The 24332-nt window shown below is 38.3% G+C and overlaps 1 protein-coding gene across 1 annotated transcript in view; it reads left to right on the top strand.

Moving 5' to 3' along the window:
• Positions 1-16715: 16715 nt before the first annotated feature.
• The window catches only part of LOC139720158 (Y+L amino acid transporter 2-like), a 40152-nt gene continuing 32535 nt past the window's right edge, over positions 16716-24332 (top strand). The window contains exon 1 of the mRNA XM_071631524.1: positions 16716-17618. Coding sequence (XP_071487625.1) covers positions 16979-17618 — 640 coding nt within the window. The 5' untranslated portion in view covers positions 16716-16978. The remainder of the gene's footprint in view (positions 17619-24332) is intronic.

Genomic DNA, 24332 nt, shown 5'->3' with positions numbered 1-24332 from the left:
GGTTTTTTGCATTATGATTTAACCATCTAAGTGCTACTTCAGGGTCTTCCAAAATCGTAGCTCTATATTGCAGAAAACCCCATTCAATTTGGTTACGCGATCACAGAGAAATGTGGAATGTTGTAAAGCATGTCATGAGTCTGATTCTTCCAAGTTTAGCACTTGGATGCTCTTGGAACTGTATATTGATGTGTAAACACAATGGGCAGAACTAGAAGGGAAGGGATTCCTGACATCCTCTACAAAAAATCCTCATTTCTCTTTGATCCCTGAAGCAAACTGAAAGGGATTTTCTGTAAGATGTAGGAAATGAGTTATGATAGTTTCATACCCTGAAATTGTGTTTGGATTGATTCCCTATTTTTAAAGTTATTGTTGTATTCTTTTGGGAGATATATGGTACAGACACCCAACACACTATCTCTCTCTCACACACACATATATACACACATGCATTCACGCATTCATTATCACATGCACATTGTACATCTTTGTACACACAATGGCACAATGTTGTCAGCATTAATCCTTCGAATTGACTTAAAGGATTAAAATGTAGGTTTGGCAGCAAATAGCCTTCCTCCCCTTCCAGTTAACTAACCGTGCAATCTGTTTTCTTTCTTTTAAGTAGATAGAAAAAAAGCTACTTGATCTACTTATTTATCCACTCAAGAACTTATAATCCAACGAAAAGTAATACAATACCACTACTAACTTTAACTGAAAAAAAAAAGTTCTCCCCGCAAAAGAAAAAAGAACAAAAAAGTTTGCTTAATAATACACACAAATTATACACGAGGACATTACTCATGGTGGGCGTTTACTCTCATCCTCGTACGTTAATTGATCTTTTTTTAAAGAGAAAAAAAAAACTCCCCCCCCCCAAAGAGATGATATTGTTTTATCAGAATCGTTTTGCAAAAAGAAAGAAAGAAAGAAAGAAACTCACTTCTTCCGGTTTGTACATTATTCATTACTGATTGTCCAATGAAAAGGTTAAATGGATGGTCCAGTATTGGTAGAGATGAGAATTGTATTGAGCATTTAATTTTTTGCAAGATACCAAGAAAACACCATTTTAAGAGGAATTCACAGCTTATTTGATGAAAATCGGATTTGGAATGATAACATCCAAGAACAAAGTAAAACAAAGTGACAGTAATAAACGGTGGGTCCCACACTTTATTAGAATCGCTCTGTTTTGGATATCTCTCAGCCATTTCAAAAGCAATTTAATTTTCATCAAATAAACGTTGAATCCTTCGTGGAATTACAAGCTCTTTCATATTCATAAGAGGTTAATCATTATCTCATTAAAAAAAAATGTTAGAAACCTGAAATTAGGTCTCAACCAAAGCTATACGATCCCTTTAATAATTATACGAAAAAAAATCTCTAGAGGGAGGGGATCTCGGCCCTAGAGGCACCCCTGCTGTCCTCCTGCCGCCCCCAAATTGTGTCATACGTTCCTGTAGACTGTCATATCGAGGGCACACTGATACACATATCCGGAGAGTGTCAGAATTAATCTTAAAGGGGAAGACAGTTTTATTGAAAACATCCAACCAAAAAAACAAACAAACAAACAAACAAAACAAAACAAAACAAAAAACAACAACAACAACAAATAAACAAAAGAAAATCAAAGAGAAAAGAAAGAGAATCAAAGAAAAGAGAATTGTAGGTCTTTCAACAAATTTAATGCTTCAAAATTTTCATGTTTGACCGATATCATTATTTCATTCTATAATCTTGTAATTTCTTGTCTGATCTTAAAAAAATTTTTTTAACATCCTTTTCCAATATTACTTCATCCCTTCCCTTATGAAGTGAATTTTAACCGCGCAAGGAAGAATCTTGCTCTAATTCCATTTATTCCAGAAACTTTCGGCCAATCAAATATCAATCTACGATACATCTATTTTAAAGGACGAAATGTTATCAGTGGATGCTAAAAAATCATCTAAGCGAACAGGGTATTGTGTATGGTGGAGTTCATTGTCCTCTGAATCGTATATCAAGGAGATTATCCAACACAAACGAACGGCACTGAGTCTCAAATGTCGTTCACCTGTAGGCCTATTGTTTTATAAGTACTAGTCTGGCTTCCAGACCATCTATACTCGTACGCTTTTGCTTTCCAGAATATTAACGCCCTGTAACGACAAAATGAGTCGCAAGTTCAGCGAGATGGTCGCGCAGACTTAGGCAAAGGTTTTTGCCGAGGAGGGCACATTTTGTGGAAGGGACTGAAAACCAGACTAAAACTGTACATAAGTCGACCTACTGCTAAACGCCTTTCTTGCCCATCTTTTGGGTTTTTATTTCATTGTATTTTTTTGTGTGTGTGCCTTTTTCTTTATAGTGATTGCATACGGGTTTTAATATGCCGTCAAATAAGTGAGCAATCTCCATAAAACAACAACTGCGACCATATCACGATTTTTGCAATTTTTACCTATCACCGGAATACTCGATCTTACAAGAACACTGAGTGATCTGAGGGAATCCATTATCACAGCGGGGCAGATCACTGAACCTTAAAAACAAACAAACAAACAAATGAATAAACAACAAACAAACAAACAAACAAACAAACAAACGGAATTGAACTTTAATCGGCAGCTGTCATATATTTTCTTGAAATTGAACTGGTTAGTTCTGTCTATAGTGTCATGTAGTTATTCTAAACACATTACACTATCAACTTCAAAATAATAATGGAGTTTCTCTTCGAACGGATATTCCGTTATTTGTCCAATGTTTTCATATAGGATAGTTCACTATTTTCACACCAGGTATTCGTGATACCGATCAAGACCGTTAGTGGTTCCGCCCCTCAACTGACCCGCAGAGTGAATTACCGACGACACTTACCGGCCGGCGGACAGACAACCCTGAAATAACACTGGTACTAGTGGTAGCGTCCAGTTAAAGGGATCTATAGTTTTGGTTGAGATCTAATTTCAGGTTTCTAACCTTTTTCGGTGAGATAATGAGAAACCTCTTGTGACATAAATTATGAAAGAGCATGTAATTCTATGAGGAAGTCAACGTTTATTTGATGAAAATTGGTTTTGCAATGGCTGAGGAGTCCAAAAAAGAACGATTCTAGTTAAGTGTGGGACCCACACTTTATTACGATCGTTTTTTGATGTTTCAGTCATTCCAAGCCCGATTTTCACCAAATAAACTTTGAATTCCTCTGAAATTGGTATGCTCTGTACTATATCATAAGTGTTTTCTTGGTACATTGTATCTCGCAAAAAGTTAAATGCCCTATATTCCTATCTCCACCAATACAGTACCATCCCTTTAATTAACGTGTACTAGAAACTAGTCTTGAGACAATGGGGTAATTAACATGGGTGTAACCTCTTTCAAAGCGTATTGGTTATACACAATAACCTTGAGTCACAATGTGTGTATCTCTGTGTGTGGGTGCGTGCCTTTATTTTAATGAGTATGGTGATTACTTTACACAGTCTGTTCTAGGAAAGAGAGGGGGAAGGTTGGAGGGAGAAAAATAAACCGTTGAAAGATAATACAGGATTTCCGATGTGTATACTATTGTACGGGTCCTCGCCTACTCCACTTCTGTACACAGTTTAATGACTCACGTGATAAAATGTGTTAATCTGATCAAAATTTAATGTATTACATTAAAATGTATTCAGACATTTGTGTGTATGTGTGTGTCAGCTGTGTGTTTGTGCTTGTGTGGGTATGCCTGCCTTATGTGTCGTTCATGATATCCTCTTTACATTATTCTTGCTTTTTGTGATTCGTACGAATTGAAAAAAAAAACCACAAAAACAAGCAAGCAATAGCTGCTCTAATTTGAAAATCAACGTATAGGGTCTTAATTGGAACTGTTACACTAAACCAAGACAAAAACAAACAAACAAACAAACAAACAAACAAACGAACAAAACTTATTTCCTGCCAATCATAAGGGGGTAATAAAATGCCAAGACTTTGTCGAAGAGTGGTGCCACTGGCGATGCATTTTTGGCATCCTTCGTGAAGATATTATTTTGAACGATATCATCTTTATTGTTATCATCAACATCGTCATCGTCATCATCATCATTATCACTCACTTATTGTATATGATTACTGAAATCAGCAAAGACATGGTCTTAAGTCACATCAATTTTTTTAGGACACCGTACAGATCGTTTAATCACTCTATACTTCCAATCTCAAAGGGAATGACCTGTGGAACACTGAGCAAAATCATCATTATCGACAAAGAGTGACGATTAAATTGTGCATAACATGTCATGACATTGTGGAAAACGTACTTTGAATATTGTAATACCAAACCTACATTTTGCATTATTTCAAAATATATAACCCTAAAGCTTCATATATTATTGATTTTTACATATGGAGGATAAACACATGTGATTGTTACTGGGTGTTACTAATATTTGCTTTCATACACTGTCGACCATGATTATAACCAGTCCAAACTCGTGTACTCATAGAATTTAGAAGACCCTGACCTAAGCATAACGACAGGGTGCCTGCTTTGTTGGTCACAAAACAGTTAGTGTCTGCGCAGCCATTTTTGTTTGTTTGTTAATTTTGTTATACGTTTCCCGTAATGCTCAATTTGGCACTTCCGGCTTGCAGCTGGTCATCACTGTCTGAGATAGTCCCTTATTAACTCTTCCATTACCGCATACAACGAAGCATAATTATGACGTCAATGTTGTGTGAGAACAGTGGTTCCTGAAGGAGCAATGAATCTTGTCTACATTTTTCACCTTGACCGTTCTCCGGAAATCCAGTTGAGGAGGGGAGAAAACGTGTATCTTGCGAAGAGGGAGGCTTTAAACGTTTACCTTTTTGTGTGTGTGTGTGTGTCTTGTGCAATTCAACAGAGAGGGTTCCAAACGAACTGATGCAAATCAATCTTTTGTGGCTGATGGTTTGGATCATCACACTAGATCGCCACCCACGAGTTATACAGCCCATCCAGTCATGTATTTCAAGAGCTTGACACGAGGCAAAAAAAGTCCACCAACTTGTCACTACTGAGCAGTCAAATACGCCCCATGAGCTCGATACTACTCGAGTAGTTAAATATGGCCCATGAGCTCGACAGTCGGCAAAAGAGGCCCACGGGACCGACACTGTTTACATTTAGCCCCGTGGTATAATGTTGGTCTCATGGGTCCTTTTTGCCTAGTGTCTCGCAGACCTATCTCACTGAGACCTTGTTCACTGTCTAGCTCGTGGGCTGTATTACTCGTGGGTTGTATGACTCGTGGGCTGTATGACTCGTGGGTTATATGACTCGTGGGCTGTATGACTCGTGAGTGTCAAGATCGTGACCTGTATCCATGTGTTCGACCTCTGCCGAGGTAATGGTTTGTTGCTCGGTTCATAGATATTGAAAAGGTGTTATCACTCGGCCTTTCGGCAGAGATCGGGGTGAGAGTACGAATCTTCAATAGCTGTAGAGACCACAGCTTCGAGTTCAGACAACCTGTCAAAATAGTGAGGATGTTGGCAGAGTTCAATATGATAGCATGGACCACAATCATCGCGGTTTGGAGATAAGGGCGCGGAATATCACTCTGTTGCTATCCCATAATGCTCTACAGTATAACCCATTTGGCAATGATATTTGGCGTTGGGATGTAGATTTGAAGGACGTTTGTGTTGTTGTTGTTGTTTTTGTTATCATTTTATGAAGTGTGAAGCTTGGAATTGCCAATGCTATTGGTAGTAAGGTTGTGTATAGTTCTTTGACCTTTCAGTCTTCCGAGAGCGTAACCCCCGTGCAACCTTCAATGTAAATTCGTATATTTGCGCATCTTTGTTGCTATCCTTGAGACAAACGATAGAGAAAGAGAGGGAGGGAGGGACTGAAAAATGGTTGCTGTTCGCTATTCCGAAGGTTCGTTATTCTGAAGGTTCGTTATTCGATGGTTCGTTAATCCGAAACACACAAATTCCCTATACCTAGAGGTTCGTTAATCCGAAAATGTAAAAGGGTTCGTTAATCCGAACAATTGTGGCGTTATTCCGAAGGTTCGTTAATCCGAAAATGAAATAAGGTTCGCTATTCCGAAGGCTCGTTTATCCGAAAATGAAATACGATTCGCTATTCCGAAGGTTCATTAATCCGAAAATGAAATAGGGTTCGTTATTCCGAAGGTTCATTGATCCGAAATGACATAGGATCCGGAACGAATCTTCGAAATAACGAGCTTTGCTGCATTTTCGGATTAACGAATCTTCGGAATAACAAACCTTATTTCATTTTCGGATTAATGAATCTTCGGAATAACAAACCTCGTCACATTTTCGGAATAACGAACCTTCGGAATAAAGAAACTTCGAAGTAAAGAACCTTCGGAATAACGAACCTTCGAAATAACGAGCTGTAACCTGAAGAAAAAAATATAGACGTATAATATAGGCGGACCACTCCTGTTCTCTCTGCATCTTTCACTTTTTTAAAAGACATAACATTCAGTAGCATGCACTGTAATGCAGATGATATACAAATATTTGTGTCTTTCCCACCAACGTGCAGGATCGAACTCCAATTAGAATTATGTATTGATGATGTTGACACATGGATGGAAAGAAATGGCAATTTATTTTGAAAGGATGATCGAAACAGATGTTGTCCAAAGTGAATTCTGATACATGTTATGTTAGAATTAGCATCAAAAACATTAAATCTTCGAACAGAGTTTGTAATCTGCCTTTATCTAAAAATAAATACAAGAATAAAAAAAAATAAAATCTGAGGTAGAATCACGATCCTAAGCGCGTTTGAGGCATTTTCGGGGATTGGATAACCGCATCTTTGACGAATCTGACATTATTTCGTCTCAAGAAGAACTTTTGTTGGAATCAGATCTCACCCCCCCCCCTCCAAAAAAAAAAGTGTTTTATCCAAGTGTGTGCAATAATCAATTAGTTAATCATTAATGCTAGAATACGCAAGTCATTGATCTCCTTTTGCAATATGTATGTCTTCAACGATCTAGATACTAACAGTGTCTTTGTTTTGTTCTTTTACGTCTCAGAGCTATGTCGAATGGGAAGGATGACTAATGCTCTGTTTAGTATATTTCAATTTGCAATTCCAGCATGAGAATTCTACGAAATTAAACATGATGGTAAGCATGACAAAGCATATCAAAAGATACTGGGTACTATCGGTCCGTTGCCAGGGTTACGATGAGACTTAAACCAGAGTCCTAGACATTTCACATTACATTCATTGGAGATCCATATAGGCATTCGTCATCAGCAGACGACTTCAAGAACACTAGCGGGAAACACTTGGTAAATGGTAGTGTTGTCGGTCGCGCCCGTGGCTGGACGGGAGTGTTTGAATTGTAGTACATGTATACACGGCTCACGTGCTTTGGGGTTGGTTTTGTTTGATTTGTACAAACAAATCGTGCTTTTCTCTCTTTTGTGTACGAAGGTGAGATGGCATCCTAGAAGAATTCACACCACGCTCAATGATTAAGCAGTTTGTCTTTCCTGGCTTCGTTTTGAATCCACTTACCAGTAAATTCATACACTGTTCTTCTGGCATTTTTAGTGATATAGCTTCCGCAAGGAGCGAAAGTCTGCAAATGTTCTGACCTTATCAGGTCCTCGACAGTGACTGCGCCTCGATTACAAAAGGGTTTATCTTTTCAAACTGTAGTCGTATTGCGTTTCCTACCACTGATCAAATATTTATGAACAACTTCTTGCCAACCCGACTATTTCCAAACTGCCAGGCAAAAACTGATTTGATGAATGGATATCGATGTGTCACTCTGACCTATACAGGGTGATTGATGCCTCCTTCTCCACTCGGAAACGGTAATGCAGAGGATATCACGAGCTTTGATTAGAATTACAAACCTATATAGTTCACGAGGTTACTGCCGTTGGTTGCTATGCTTATCACCTGCAAAGGGAGGGGAGGGTTGATATGATTTGATTATAAGTACTCTGTTTCAAATAGCATGAGCCTGTTACAATATCATCGTGCCGACTCATTTAACTCGTTTGTTTTGTTGTTCATTAAGAAATACTGATAAATAGGAATGTTGAGTTTGTCTCGTTTGTTGCCCAATCAAAACTAACTGCCCTTTTTCTGTCTCATACATCACACACGTATCTCGCACTCACAAACCAAACATACACAAACTCCTTTACTTCCTTTATACTCTCGTCTTTCTTTCGTTCAACTCTTCCTTATCATTGCTCTCACTTCATTGTCTGCGACAAGTGATATAGCGATAGCATACTTTTATGACGCGATGAGCTAAGTTGTGAGCAATGTTTTAGAGGTATGGTACAGTATTGGTGGAGATGAGAATTGGGCTTTTAACTTTTTGTGAGATACCAAGAAAACACTTATGAAAATAGTACAGAGCATACCATTTTAATAGGAATTCAAAGTTTATTTGATGAAAATCGGGTTGGGAATGACTGAAACATCCAAAAACAAAGTAAAACAAAGTGATCGTAATAAAGTGTGGGTCCAACACTTATTGGAGTCGCTGTTTTGGATATCTCAGCCATTTCAAAACCAATTTTCCTCAAATAAACGTTGAATTCCTCGTGGGATCACATGCTCTTTCATATTTCATAGGAGGTTTCTCAGTATCTCACCAAAAATGTTAGAAACCTGAAATTAGGTCCCAACCAAAACTATACGCTCACTTTAAGTCAGCCTTTTAGAGTTTTAGAGTATATTATCATATATACATTTTTTCCTTATGTTAGACACTTAGGAATGGCAAATAATCTTGCTACAATCGTTGCATATATACATCCGTAATATATCAATTGTTATATTGAATTTGTGATTACTAATCGTTGCCACCTGATATATTTTGCGAAAAATGTTTTGCCTGTTAAACTGAGCGGCATTCATTCAATCTTATGTACGATTATACTGGATTCCTGTACATTTCACAGTAGAGTTTGTGACGTAATTTTACGATCACAAAATCATATAAACGTTTCAAAGATTTTAGAATAACAAAATCCTTGATACATTTTTAAAAAGTCAGTATCAATGTGCATTTTTTAGCGTGTTTATTGTGTAAATTATGCATTTTAGGAATAGGGTGGTAATGCATGATTAATCTTGAATAAAAAGGCCCTTTAAGAAGATAATTTAACTGACTAAACTGAACCCATTTAATATCAAATTTGGTTAACAGTAACATTGATAGTAATAGTAATAAAAATTGTTATTGTAAAAGTAATAGTAACGGTAATAGTAATAACAGTAGAAGTAATAATAATAATAATAATAACAATAATAATAATAATAATAATAATAATAATAATAATAATAATGATAATAATAATAATAATAGTCATATTAGTGGCAGTGTATAGTAGTGAAAGTAGTAATGATAACAGTAATGATGATCATGATACATAGCATTAATATTGCGACATCTATCTAGTACATGCATTCCGAGGCTCGTTGTGTAATGATGATGACAATGCGGATGATAATGATAACAGTAACAATAATGATTCGAATTACTATAGAATTAGTCACTTCAGTATTTCTCTTACATCAACCTTAAAAACAACGAATAAAACAGTTATTTCCTGTCAAATTTACACTAATTTAAATGAGATTCTCTTGACACTACAGGCCTGTCGCCGGTGGGGAATATACTATACTGGTACTATTGGCAAGGTCCTGTTTGATAATAGTGCTAACACTAGAGGTGTCATCACAGCTGAATCTTATGACGTCAATGTCATTTCTGTCATCACACATTTTCGTTGGGAAATATCAGCACGTCACTACATTTGACGATTGGATGGTGAATGGACGGGGAAGCGTCAATCTGTGAGCATTCCTTGGTTGTCAAGGGTTACTGCGCGAGACTCCTGTGAGCTTCACGTCCCCTCCTCCTCCTCCTCCCCCCCCCCCTTTCTTCTCTCTCCGTCGGGGATGCAGAGAACTGGTTTAAGACTAATTCTACAATCGTAAAAGCAAGAAAGAATGCGAAACGGAGACGGACATGGCTTTGAAGCAAGACCTTTGGCCCTTCATTTTTTTCCGAGTACACTTAGTAAGGAAGGCAAGCCAGAAATCCACTTCATTGTATGCAAATTCATCACAGCAGGCAGGGAATTGCTCGCAGGCTGAACTAGAAAAATGATTATGATTGAAATGGTGGCCTACATAGAAAGAGATCTTGCAGATGATTTTGCAAGCAGCAGTTATCTTTTATTCTTGCCAGTTGTGATGTGATGTTATTTCATGCTTAACCCATTTCGTTTTGTAACTTCTAAACATTAAGGTAATAGGGTCTAGTTGGCACGTAATTAGTGTAACAAGGACAGATGTCTCTGTAGCAGCTCCACGGTTTGATCACTTAAGGGCTTTTTACACTTGTAAAATTTTGCTTAGCCCCGGACCAACGGTGGGGCTAAGGGGGGGGGGGGGGGGGGGGGCTTAGCCCCACCGTTGGTACGGGACTATCCTTAGCCCACTTTCTGTTTACACTCGTTTTTGCCAAAGTGGGCTAGCCCCACCGATAGTACGGTACTATCTGGCCCTGCAAAATAGCAGGGGTTAGCACCGCAATTGCGGTGCCAAGCAAGTGAGTGTAAACAGAACGAAAAAATAATCCTGGGCTAAGCGACGGAGACGAAGTCCGACCCTCACTGACCAATCAGAAACGAGGCAATCAAGTGCTGCCGGTGCGTGCGTGTACGTGTACAGTACACAGCGTAATTATGAATATTCATGTGGTTTGGAAAGTCCGGGGCTAAGAAATATGAGTGTAAAAAGGTCAGTTTTCTCCTTAGCCCCGGACAAGAGATAGTACGGGACTAATTGGCGAGTGTAAAAAGCTGAAAAATTGGTACGGGACTAACGATAGTCCTGGGTCAGAGAAAGTCCGGGGTTAAGAAACACAAGTGTAAAAAGCCCTCAAGACCTGCGAAGCAAAACGAACTCTCGTCACGTCCATCCACCCGTTGAGCACTGATCGTTAAAAAGAGAGAGGACATGCAGGGCTGATAGGGTTAGTGGTTAAGGTGAGCGTTTGTGTATACCTTCGTCACAGCGGGTGTCTTGACGACACGCTGGTTTGTGAAACGGATGATGACTTCCAGACCGACGTCAAACAGATTCATGTTCCTGACGTCATAATTACGACCTTGGAAGGAGCAACCACTTGCCTCAAGTTCTCCAGATTTTTAACCAACTTTAATTTGATTTCCAATAAAATTTTCTCTCGGCATGACCTGTGTTTATGAATAATAATAAAAAATGGGTGGCATGATTATTGTTCCTCTTCTCTGTTTTCTTTCTTTCAATGTGCAAGGAACTTTTTGGGTGCCCTCAATTTTTATGCTACATTTTTCACGTAACCTTTACATGTGGTATACTTTCGTTTGCAATAACTTGTTCTTATATCTGGTAACATCGTTGTTGGATATTAAGCACGAGAAGATCATAAAGAATTGATTTATATTTATAATCAGAATTGACATTTGACGAAAGATGTGAATTTCTTGGCATGCAAACAATCTACCCAATCAACACTTGGCATCGCATAAGTAATGAAGGCTGATGACCATTAACACGTTCGAGGCTCTCAAGTGAATTCATCATAATCAAACAAGGGCAAAACAAAACACGCCAGCTGAATAATCGTCTGTGTATGTGTGTGCGTGTGTTTGTGTGTGTCTGTGTGTGTGTGGGGGGGGGGGAGTATTTGAGCCTGTGTATATGCAAAGGTAAAACATTGAGCTACATAAATTACTAGCATGTGTATAATCAAAGATAATATGTATTCGTTTATTGGTGGTTTTGAAGATGCGTGATAATGATAATAATAATAATGATAATAATAATAATAATAATAATAATAATAATAATAATAATAATAATAATAATAATGATAATAATAATGATAATAATAATAATAATAATAATAATAACAATAATAATAATAATAATAATAATAATAATAATAATAATAATAATAATAATAATGATATATCATTTCCGTAGTTTTCATCATGAGAAGACTCACGGTAATGTTTCTATGCGGGATGAATTTGGCATGGATATGCACGATAAGAATGCTAACTGAAATTAAGAGATGGTGTGACTGGAATGTATGAAATATTCAGTAGGTGAAAAAAATAACGCTGATGCTAATAGAGATAGAGATGGACATCATGCAGGTGGGTCTAGAAACGAAAGACTACAACGAACGAACTTTGCACGAGGTGAAATGGGTGGTTCGACTTCTTTCTGACAACAATGGGCTGCAGAGGTGCCGAATGGCTATTTAGCTATCATTAATTTCTGGAAGTTCGGAAAGTACAATGCGATTGTGTTTGAGCATACTGAAACAATGGCATCGGGTCAGCTGGTGTGTCGTTTATATGATCGCTTTTTATATGCTCTTATATTCTCTCGTCCACCGACGTGGGTCATCGTTACACTTACGGCAACAAACATGACAAGTAGGCGACGAGGCATGTAGTAATAAGTCACTTCACTTGAAGTTGAAGTCGATGTTAAAGAATTAAGATATCACGGATAGTATATCGTCTGAATCGGACCTAGAAAAGGAAGCTCTAATCTTTGATGTAGGGCATACCAAGCACGCTTACTTCTTACCAGAAAATGCATGCCACGATAAGTTAGTGTATAAACTATTGGCACTTCGCAACGGGATGGTCATCTTCATTGAATAATGATATTGTTATTTTACATTTGTTTGGTTTCAGAATTTTAATTAACTTTTTTTGTGTAGTATATTTGTTGCACCAGCATGTATGATCCGCGCAAAAAGTTACTTGTGGTGGATGTTCCACCTTCAAACATGATTGGGGTAAAAAAAGATAATTATGTCTTTCTTATATTCATAATTATATCAAATACACGAAGAGGCTTTGTTGTTGTTATTGTTGTTGTCGTTGTTGTTGTTGTTATTCTTGCTATAGCTGCACGAGCAGTTGATCCGCATAAGAAGCTACTTTTGCGAAACGTTCAAATCTTTAACGTTATCATTTCTCCGTGTAGTCACCATTAGATGAAAAGCCTACAGTTTGTGACGTCGCTGTATGTAAACGTTCAAAGAAAATATAAAGAGATTTCTACATAAATATGTTCATATTTCTAGCAAAATGAAAGAGTATTTGATATACCTTTATATCAGAACTCAGGGGGAACAATTGTCTTCCAATGTCACAGACTGGTGTTGTAGTCTACTCATCCAGCGATGATGACGGCCCTGAAAATTTAAAGTTCATAACTTTTGAACAGATTGTCTGATTTTCCTCAATTTTTCACTAATGTGTTCTACTATTAAATATTGTAGCATTCACTCAATCCACACATATGTATTTTAGGTGAACTTGTCCTCTAAATATAAAACAAACAAACATACATACAAACAAAACAAAACATAAACGAATTTGAAATTGCTGTATTGATTAAAGGCATAATTTATCATTTGCAGATGAAACAAAAACTCAGCATTAGTACTTCAAATGGTTCGAAAATGTGAGTTAGTTATACAAAAAAACCAATGTAAAAATTTAAATCAGTATAATCGATGTTAAGTATTGTTAGATAGTACAAAATGTGAACAATAGTCATAATAAAAATGTTTCCAGACAAACCATCTACAGGAATGGTTTAATAAGAAAATAGTGATATCTCCACATATTCTAGGCTTTATTGCAAATATCATATATATATATATATATATATATATATATATATATATATATATATATATATATACATATATATACATATATATATATATGGTATAAAGGATGATTCGTGATATATCTGACCTACACAATCACACTGTGCATCAAAAGTGATATCTTGAACATTTTTAAATCATTGCTCCCAAAGGTAAACAGGACCTTTTTTGTGTGTGCCCTGTGTGCCCATGCGGTGTGGTGCATGGGATGTGTGTGTGTGTGTGTGTGTGTGTGTGTGTGTGTGTGTGTGTGTGAACAAAAAAAAATGTGTATGTGTATGAAAAATGAATGTACTTTACACCAAATGCTGAGATCGACGGCTTGAGTATAGGGCCTACTGAGGTATATAGCTGATTGAATATCTAAGCCTGGTGTGAATACCTTATCTCATAAGCCTTACTCTAGCTCAATGTCACATGTTTACTCAACTCAAGGATTTTGCCAAGCAGCGTATTTACAAAGTTAAGGCTTCATGCTAACGACGTGCTTTGTACATTCGGGTGCTTAGAATCTAGCCATTCGAATGTGCACATGCAAGGATGCGTGATTACCCGATTAGTTTATTTTATAGACCATACAGAGTGCAAGAAGGGTTTAATGGCTGCTTAATTTAGAATTAGACAGATACAAACAGATAACAAAATGCCAGCGGTTCATTTCGAAATCAAGAAACACATTACGATTGATTACGCAACCTACGCAGACTGCGACTGATAAATTCACACATCATAATAATATAGGGCGGAGGGATTTCTGATAGACAATAACCCATTGTGAGCTGAAATTATGATTCCCCATAGATCTAAAAACTGTGAAGTGTATGAGGTTCCGGTATCATTGTTACTTTTTGATTGTTGTCAGCTGAGCACCCATTATCTTCATCATTCATCTTTTTTTTTTTTCCGTCAAAAGGTATATGTTGGTTCTCTATCCTTAGCTCACAACGTTGTTGCCTTTTGTTTTCACATCGTTCAACTAAGCTCCTTTAATGTAGAGAGGCTTCATCATACTTACATATCATAATCAATCATCTTGCATTCTGTAGTACATGAATGATATTTTTTGTTTGTCTATATTATTTTTTGTACTCATGTTTAATTAAAGAATATATCTTTGTATATTCATATAATTGCGAAGCATTAAATGTTATGAAATAAAACGACAATCACAAACAAGTGAAATATTGTGCTATGCACAACAGATTGGTATAACCAATACTCTTTGACATCTCATAGAGTAGTTTTTAGATATCTCGCAAAACATTAAAAGCTAAATCCTCACCTCAACCAGAACTGCACACACCCTTTAATCGAAATGGCAGGCAATTGACTTGTAGGGGAAATCTATAGCGTTCCATCACCCAGAAAATATTGCCGGAATAACTTCTTGTGATATGACGTGTGACGTGCAATGAAAAAAAGAAGAAGAAAAGAATGAAAATGCTCACGCTCTCAAATTTGATATAGTACATGCTCTTTCATTTAAAGCTTTGAAATTTTATGATTTTGGGGGATGTTTTGTATACTTTAGATTCAGAATTTCAATGAGGATATATATCAATGAATATATTCCCTTCTCGCTCGTCTTTCTCTCTCCTTTTTCTATCTATCTATCTATCTACCTATCTATCTATCTATCTATCTATCTATCTATCTATCTATCCATCGGCTATCTATCTATCCATCTATATATCTATCTATCCATCGGCTATCTATCTATCTATCTATCTATCTATCTATCTATCTATCTATCCATCGGCTATCTATCTATCTATCTATCTATCTATCTATCTATCTATCTATCCATCGGCTATCTATCTATCCATCTATATATCTATCTATCCATCGGCTATCTATCTATCTATCTATCTATCTATCTATCTATCTATCCATCGGCTATCTATCTATCTATCTATCTATCTATCTATCTATCTGTCTGTCTCAGTCTATTTATCTATCTATCTACACACACACAGACGCACACATACACAAACATAGTACGCCTATTATGATTATATGTGTATGGTAACATATTATACAGAAGAGTAGCTGTAAGATGTATATGTCCCTACTTTGCAGGCTCCGCATCGTAATTTCGTTTTCAACCCACACCTATTGCGATTTATAGATGATAATTCCGACTCCGTTTCAGTTTCGTTTCGTGTGCGACAACACTAAACGGCTCTTGAAGAATCACTCTTTGCCAATAATGACTCAGAAGCAGTGTGTATAGTCAGTGTGAAGTGGTCTCCAATTCAACCTGTGGTCTGCTGACTGATACACTGCACTCCGCAAGGTCTCCTCAAAGTGATGTCCTTTCATTTATACCGACGTCGAGACAGTAATCATATGTTTGTTTATTTTGAATGCCATATAGGGATCAATTTTATCAAACTATCATTTTCAACCTCTAACCTACAAGGACATCTTTTTCTTTGATTTTCAGGGGAAAGGAATTATTATTCTTTTTAAGATCAGCCACTGGCAGATTTTTACAATGACTTGAATCAAAGTTGCTCGAGTTCAAGCAGGGAGGTGACTTCCCATCTCCCTGGTTCACGAGTGCTTTTTGCATAAACGCCAATGTGACTGCTTTTCCAAGATGATTTTGCAGTGAGATCTGTGTTATTACTCGTAGGGCGATACCTCCGGCGGGGTTTCCGCTTCCTCAAAAAGGTCTTTCAGAGGCGTGCAGAGTACATGCACATTCATTGAGCTACGACCATGGCACATTCATTGAGCTACGACCATGGCACACAATGGACATTCCAGAACAAGACAATGGATTCGATCGATCGCGCTTGTCCATCACTGGACCTGTACTCCCTGTATCGCATGGTCTCGTGCGCAACCGTGTGTGTGTGTGTGTGTGTGTGTGTTGAAACACCACCACGCACAAACCGGTTTGAAGGGGTTCTCCCGCTCTCGACTCGCGGTGGCAGAAATGAAATAGACATACGGTAAAATAGCAGAGACTGCTGGTAAACAAAGCCTGAAGCGTGCGGCAGGTTGACGAAACATATCGTACAGGCAGATGCGAAGAGAACGGCTTCTACTCGAGCTCATCTGATGTACACGCCAGCCTTGAGGATAGCAGTCTGAAAGTGAAGTAGAGAGTGGTGTAGCTAACTGCTAGCTCGACTTCACTCATAACTCGATTCAAACAACCACTTGACTTGCTGTGTTTCCATCGCCGTCGCGAAGTCAGCGAGGAAAATAACATGTCAGAGTACGACGCCTTGTCGAACGAAGAAGGGTCGCCGCCGCCTGTGGCCGATCCGGCGGGAAGCTCGCCGGTGCGGAACGGCGCTACCAATGTTGGACAGGGAAGCCAGGTCGTGTACCGGCCGATCAACGGCAAGAATGACGACCCGGAGATCGAAACCAAGCTGGCCGACAAGGCCAAGGAGGCGAAAGGAGATGATTCATCCAGCAATGATAGCGCCGTGGAACTGAAAAGAGAAATATCGCTTATGGGCGGGGTCGCCGTCAACGTCGGTGTCATCATCGGCTCCGGCATCTTCATCTCGCCGAAGGGCGTGCTGATCGGGTCAGGAAGCGTGGGCCTGACCATGGTCAACTGGTCACTCTGTGGCGTGTTCTCTCTCATCGGAGCCCTTTGCCTGGCCGAGCTTGGAACTATGATACCATCGTCTGGTGGATTCTACGTCTACGCCCAGCAGAGCTTCGGCAACTTCTGGGCTTTCCTCCTCCTCTGGGTGATGAGCGGGATGATGCAGCCCGTTGCCATAGCAGTCATCACGCTGACCTGCGCCCAATACGTACTCGAACCGTTCTTCATGTTGGCAGACTGCGATCCACCGGCCTCGGCAATTAACATCATAGCGATATGTGCTCAATGTAAGTATACAGTGTTATCTCTGGAGCATTATGGAGTATATACACATGTACGTCGGCCTACTGAATACCGAATATATCAACTTTGTTAATCCCCATAGAATAGTGATTATGCGAGATGCTGCGCAATGGTAGTATACATCTACATTTCGTGATATATATATATATATACATACGAATATATGTACCTATATATCTATATCTATATGTACATATATATGTATACACGTATGACTTTTTACATTTTAAAGGAGCAATACATTACTGACATGGTAAATTTGAAAAGACGATTAGCTTAATCACAATATTGGCACATCGCTTGTATATTAGCCAAAAATTACTGACATATGGAAGTAGAAATAATATTATTACCAAAACCTTCTTACAATATACTGGTACACCAAACGCGCGCGGCAGTCGACATGAAAGTGATATGCCCGCAGCGTTGATACAACTTTACCCTATAATGTCATATAGAAGCGGAAAACACAATAAACCAAACTTGGCAGTTGACATTGTCTTGAAACTCAGTTAATACTTTATCGTATGAAAATGTTTTATTGAATAAACTGAACTACACTTCCCACTGCTTATGTTGATGTAGAGTTTGTTGAACACACATGGCATACCAAACTCGCGTTCGGCATTCCACATTTATAATGAAATACGCTCATAATTGTCAATTATTGTCAATTGTATTTGATATCATCCTAGCGAGGACTGAAAACATTCCTTACATGTACCAACTCCTTACACCATTCATTAACCATTCAGATTGTACAAGAAGGAATCAGCGTTATGTGTCCAAAATGTGATTAATGTTTCCTCGGCTTTTGAATGTATTGAACCTACCTGTTTTAGCAAATGTGCCAGAAACATTGTATGTAGGTCTTTCTGCACTGTTGACATGCGTGAAACGTTTGATGCAGCTCAATCATATATATTCCAAAACTTACGTGCACATGCAGTAATTTCATAAAAGTTCAACAAAAATACGTGGGAGTTGGAAAGATATTATACAGGTGTAGTAGTCTCTTCCCACCCACGTGTATCTACGCCGCCACATTATACCTGATGAAGCAGGGTTGGGGGTCGCAAAACAAACACACAAACAAACGAATATAAAAGTATTTCGCTGATACCTCTTTGAAGTCAGTATCTTAATGAAACAAATCGAGGTCAACAAGCTAAATCAAAATCTTTAGATTTCTACTGCAAATTGAGTTGGCGGGGGAATAGTTCGACCGTAGCAGCCTATTATGGCACAGAAGACGCCAAAGGTTGCTTTGAACAAAAGGTTTTTGTTGCCTCAAAGAATGCCAGGGAGTTCAGCAGACCACGTTTATGCTTTTTCCCCCAAAAATAATCACCAGCCCGTGTTGTAATTTTGCATGGGTAGGATATAGGGTATAATAATGGCCAACTTCAGGCATATTTTCATCGATAGGAGGCTATACCATGGTATGTACATGGCTGCACGAAGGACTGCGGTAGATGGCGTTTCCATTCAGCTTACGTGGAAAGAACACCCGTTTGTGTGAGGCCGTGTTTTCCTCATCAGATAAGATGTAAAAGTCGTGATATGTGAGATATTGCTATTATACCGTTTCCTGTACAAATGACATACACAGAAGTGCGAGCTTATAAACAGAATGTAAAATGCTGCGAAATACGTCGAAAGATTTCCCAGAACTTTAACAAATCCTCCAAATAACTGATGATTGGCACACAATTTAAATGATCACCGAAATCATGAAATATCCGAAATGATCTTGTTTCCTTGATCAGTAATGATCATGTTTGATATTCAGCTTATTGTCGCATATTGTCACATGCTAAAGTTTACTGCAAACATTATTATCCCAACGTTCATTGGCTTAACCCACGATTATCTGTACAGGGCAAACTGACAGACATAATGCAAAGCTTTAAAAGGCACCAGCACAGGGCCCTCAAAAGGAAGGACTTAGGGTGTGTTGTGGCACCTGGTTTGGCTGTAGGAGATACAGAGGCTAATAATATGTAACAAAAAATATCTCAAGTCTTTGTCGCATACACAGCACACACGGAGACAATGGGAAGCAAAGTAAACATAAAATGGATACACTCAGCTACAGGTTTATATACAAGTGCCAGTAGGCATTTCGTTTGGGTATATATTTGATAGAATGGCAAAGAATAGTGGGGATACACAGACCTGTGATAACCGAAATTGAAACCTTATGCTGTTTCCAGAGAACTGGGTCAGGTTAATTCCTGCAGACAATATGAGTATGATAGATATAACTAAACTATATTGGTTGACGGTGGAACGACGAAATTGTCTCAATGCTCTTCTGATGGACACACACGTAATGTCAAAACAACAACAAACCAACAGCGAAGAAAAATGATCGGCAGTTAGAAAACAAAACATTATATGCACACTGTATGTTCCGAATTCTGACTCTGCACGTGGAGAGGTCAACGTATATGTTTATGTTTCGTTCGTGAATCTATATATCACTGTTTGAGTTGCTGTGACAAGCTTGGCGTCGAAAGATGAAAATTATACAAACAAGCCACAGTATGAATTCACGTTGTATTTCTTGCTGTAAGCTAGACACGCTAGATACTTCAAGTGGAGCCAGCAGAGAGGAAGCGGCAACAGTCAGTAATGGTTCAATACTGAGGTGCAGCTTGAGGTTCAAGGTGCGTCTTGCGTGCAACCACATGTGACCGAGCAGGCGTGATGCGGACTTTGCGTCTACGTGGTTACGCAATGTGTCTTTTACACCATGCAGGGGATACTGAGTATACAACTGAATGTACTATGGAAACGTTGTTAGGTCAATGGTACTACCAAGGAGGTACAAGGCGAGCCTAGTTAGGAAATACTGCCATAGCATTACCATGGCGCCACAATAAGTGGGTCTATGGTGGTATTACTAGACAATGCTATAAATAGTATGTGAAGAGGCTCATTCATTGATTCCCAACGCACTTTGCCAACCCGTGCTCGGCGTCCTAAGCCACTCGACTCATCACATACAATGGCGGACTTGGATTAGCGCCTAAAGTTGCTGTAACTACCGGAAAAGACGACCTGATACACCTTGACCCGTCCCTAGACTGATACTAGGTTTACTGTACCAAACAAGGTACAAAATTATATGTACAACAACTTGTACCATGTCATTCACACACATAAACCAGGGGCGGATCCAGGAATTCCGTAAAGAGGGGCGCCTTTACAAAAAAAAAAAAAAAAAAAAAAAAAAAAAGGGGGGGGGGCGCACACACCCCTCCCCATTTTTCCCCCATTTTATTTCTTTTGTTTTATGGATCAGCAATTGCAAACGAACACATACACCGGTCATGGTGAAGTCCTTGGTGCATTTTCTACGAAATATTTGCACATAAAGTGCAGTGACAAGCTTATTGACGATAAACCATCTGTTTCAATCGCTAAGCTTAAAAAGTGATATTTTTAATTTGTTTTTGTTTGTTTTTCTTTTGGGGATTGAGAACAACATAAGTAAAGTATTTAGGAAAGAATTATGCACGTTTCTATATTCAAAATTTTGGTACACTGCTGCAAACGGTCAAAGTATAGGCCTACTGTATACAAATACAATATAAACCACCGCTCTTGGGCTACTTGATAAAGTTGAGTTGCCACTCCTCTTTTGACTACCACAACAAACTATTTTCATAACGGAAATTTTACTGTTCTTCTGCGCAAACCCGTTTGACACTTCTAATTATACCGAGATGATCTTAGTCTGAAGTCTACCAATCATAAAAAAAAGAGAAAGAAGAAAAAAGTGTCGTGTGACATTATCATTTTCATGGGCAACTTAATTGGACGATTTGGCAAACAAGAGATAAGACAGTAAGAGATAAGTCAACAAGGTAACCCTTTGTTAGTTATGCTTGTTTGACTTCTTGTTCAGTGGACTAATATTATCTGACCATCATACACGCATATATCCATTCAGCATTGCTGTTCAGTATTTCAGCTAACATTAATCCACATATTATTCTTCTCTCTATACTGAATCAGTTGCGCATCAGACTCTTGGCCAATTTGAAGTTGAAGTTGAAGTTTATTATCTATCTATATTCACATGTTTACATGGCATATCCTCTTTTCTTATTCTTTTTTTTTTTTGGTATATCACTCAGGACTCACTTGTACAGTAAATTGTATCATAGGATGCGACATTGATCGTATAGTTTCGGCTGAGACCAAACTTCGAGTTTCTAACATTTTTGGTGAGATGATGAGAAACTTCTTATAAAATATGAAAGAACATGTACATGTAATTCCAAGAGGAATTCAACATTTATTTGACGAAAATTGGTTCTGAAATGGCTGAGATACTCTCAAAAAGAGCAATCTTAATAAAAAGTGGGACTCACCTTTTATTACGATCGATTTGTTTTGCTTTGTTTTTGGATGGCTCGGCCATTCCAAACCGATTTTCATCAAATAAACTTTGAATTCCTCTTAGAATGGTTTGCTCTGTACTATTTCATAAAGTGGGTTTTGGGTATCTCGCAAAAAGTTAAAAGCCAAATCCTTATCTCTACCAATACTTTACCATCCCTTTAAGTCACCGTTTATCTTTCTCGTGCAACACCTTCTGATGAACATTTTAACTGGTATAAGTGCGCCCACGGAGCTCATTCAGGAACCCGTCTGTACTTGTAATTGTGAATAGAATCATCTGTAATATTATTAAGGAAACGATACAGAAAGCCGCAGAGATGATGAGAATATAGGTCAGAAAATAATCATATTGGTCACGTGCTTTGCCCGTGACTTTGCTTCTGTGCGTACTGTATTCCTGTGGACCTTTCATATCGTGTGGACTCTTTCATTAATGTGTATGTAGGTGTACAAGGGGGTGGGGAGAGGATATACAGGAGTAAGAAATAATAGTAATGATAAGGATATGATATATTTGGTGAAAATTTAGAGGGTATTATAAGATGTGATAGGCTTTAAAATGGGAAGGTCCAGCTATAAGGTTGTTTTGTTTCATTGTTTTCAAGTGGGCGTGGGAGAGGAATATTATGACCTTGACCATGGCGTGTGTAGTGCGTGGTGATAGCATAAAGTACCATGAACTCCAAGGCAACAACCTGATATTCCCATCCACTGACCAACTAAAATACAGCACTTAATGCCCAAACAGAAAGTTAGTACTGTACTCTTATAAATTATAAGAGGCCGAAATGCCCCCGTAACTCTTATGCTTCGACGGAAGGTCTTGTCCTCTTTTGCTGGTAGCTCTATACGACTATATCAACATGAGATTGTACGGACACAAACGAATTTGTTTCCCGAGAGTTTGAGTCAACAATCACGGACTCGCGAATCACATGGCGGGAACAATGGTTACCAGGATGGTATACCTATGCCTGTCTGTTGACAAACTTTGCGTCTGAAACTTCATGAACGCATGCCTTCGTGGAAAAGCTCTGAGGGAAACCTGTAGCGAAATTTGTTAGGTATATGCAGGAACAACTCAGAAATAGTGAGTATAGGCCCCTTATACATGGTCTATTGTGCCTGCACACGCGCAAAGACAATTCCCAATAAGTGCAATGGGTCGGTATCTGCACTTATCTCTAATAACAGTTATAAGGAATCTATTGATAGCAAGCTGAAAGCTAATACAATAGTATTTTTATCACCCCTATAACAACCATAATCGATTATACAACCTAACAGTCTATATACAACCATCCTTTATACAGACTATACAATCTACTAGCCTATACAGCCAATATGCCTGCAGAGAGCTTTTCTCCATATGCTTTATTTTTGTCCATTCTGTGAAAGGAATATCATTTTAACACGCAAGTGTTTCCGATATGATTATATCCGTTTCCCTCTATCATGTGATAATGTATATCCCATCTGCACACCACCCATATTTTATGATTAGTCTAAAGCTAACACACATTAAAGATTTAATCTGGAGATGAAAGATGCAAGTCTATTTTAGAGGCGCATATTAGTCGTACTACGTCGACCGTAATGACCTGAACCAATCTAAAACTTTTTTTTTTCAATACAGTCATTTCAGTGACCCTAGCGATGCCTAATTTCACGATGATAGCTAAGCCTCAGCGTATTGGCTTGTTGCAGCGTGTCAGACTAAGGAGGTACTAGGTCACTAGTACCTCCGGGAGAAAAAAAAAAATTGGCAGTTTCTGCTACATGATTACAGATAACTGTTAGGCATTTCGTTCCGTCAGGGCCACCAAGCTGATGAACTGATGTAAAGGGATTCCACCAAACGCATTACTATGATTGACAGGAAAATTGACAGGAAAATATGAACGTGCGTACCTTCAACCCTTCAAAACTACGAACCAAACAATATAACAAAATGACATACGATTTGTCTCCTATGAACTGTCATTCGTAATTTGCAGTTGACACACGAAAGCTGAGTAAACGATATGATATTAAAGAGTGCCAGTAGATTATTTGTACATTGATATAATCGTGAAAAACCAATATGGTGATATCATAAGTTCAGGATGATAATACTTGGTTTTTGAACGTGACAGGTAGAAGTCCATTATGAAAGGTATAGTCCATCATATGACGTTCTATATTATGTTTAGACGTTATATTCCCTTTGGTCTACTTGCAAATTATCAAGACTGCAGTGTAAGTATAAACGGTTCCTATCAAAGTGAATTTCACTATACCGA

Source organism: Diadema antillarum, unplaced genomic scaffold, assembly GCF_040938485.1.
Source record: "Diadema antillarum isolate AM-2024a unplaced genomic scaffold, OU_Dant_1.0 scf00000123, whole genome shotgun sequence".
In the NCBI taxonomy this organism is placed as follows: domain Eukaryota; kingdom Metazoa; phylum Echinodermata; class Echinoidea; order Diadematoida; family Diadematidae; genus Diadema; species Diadema antillarum.
The sequence above is the reverse complement of the archived record's forward strand: the minus strand, read 5'-3'. Positions and strand labels throughout refer to the sequence as shown.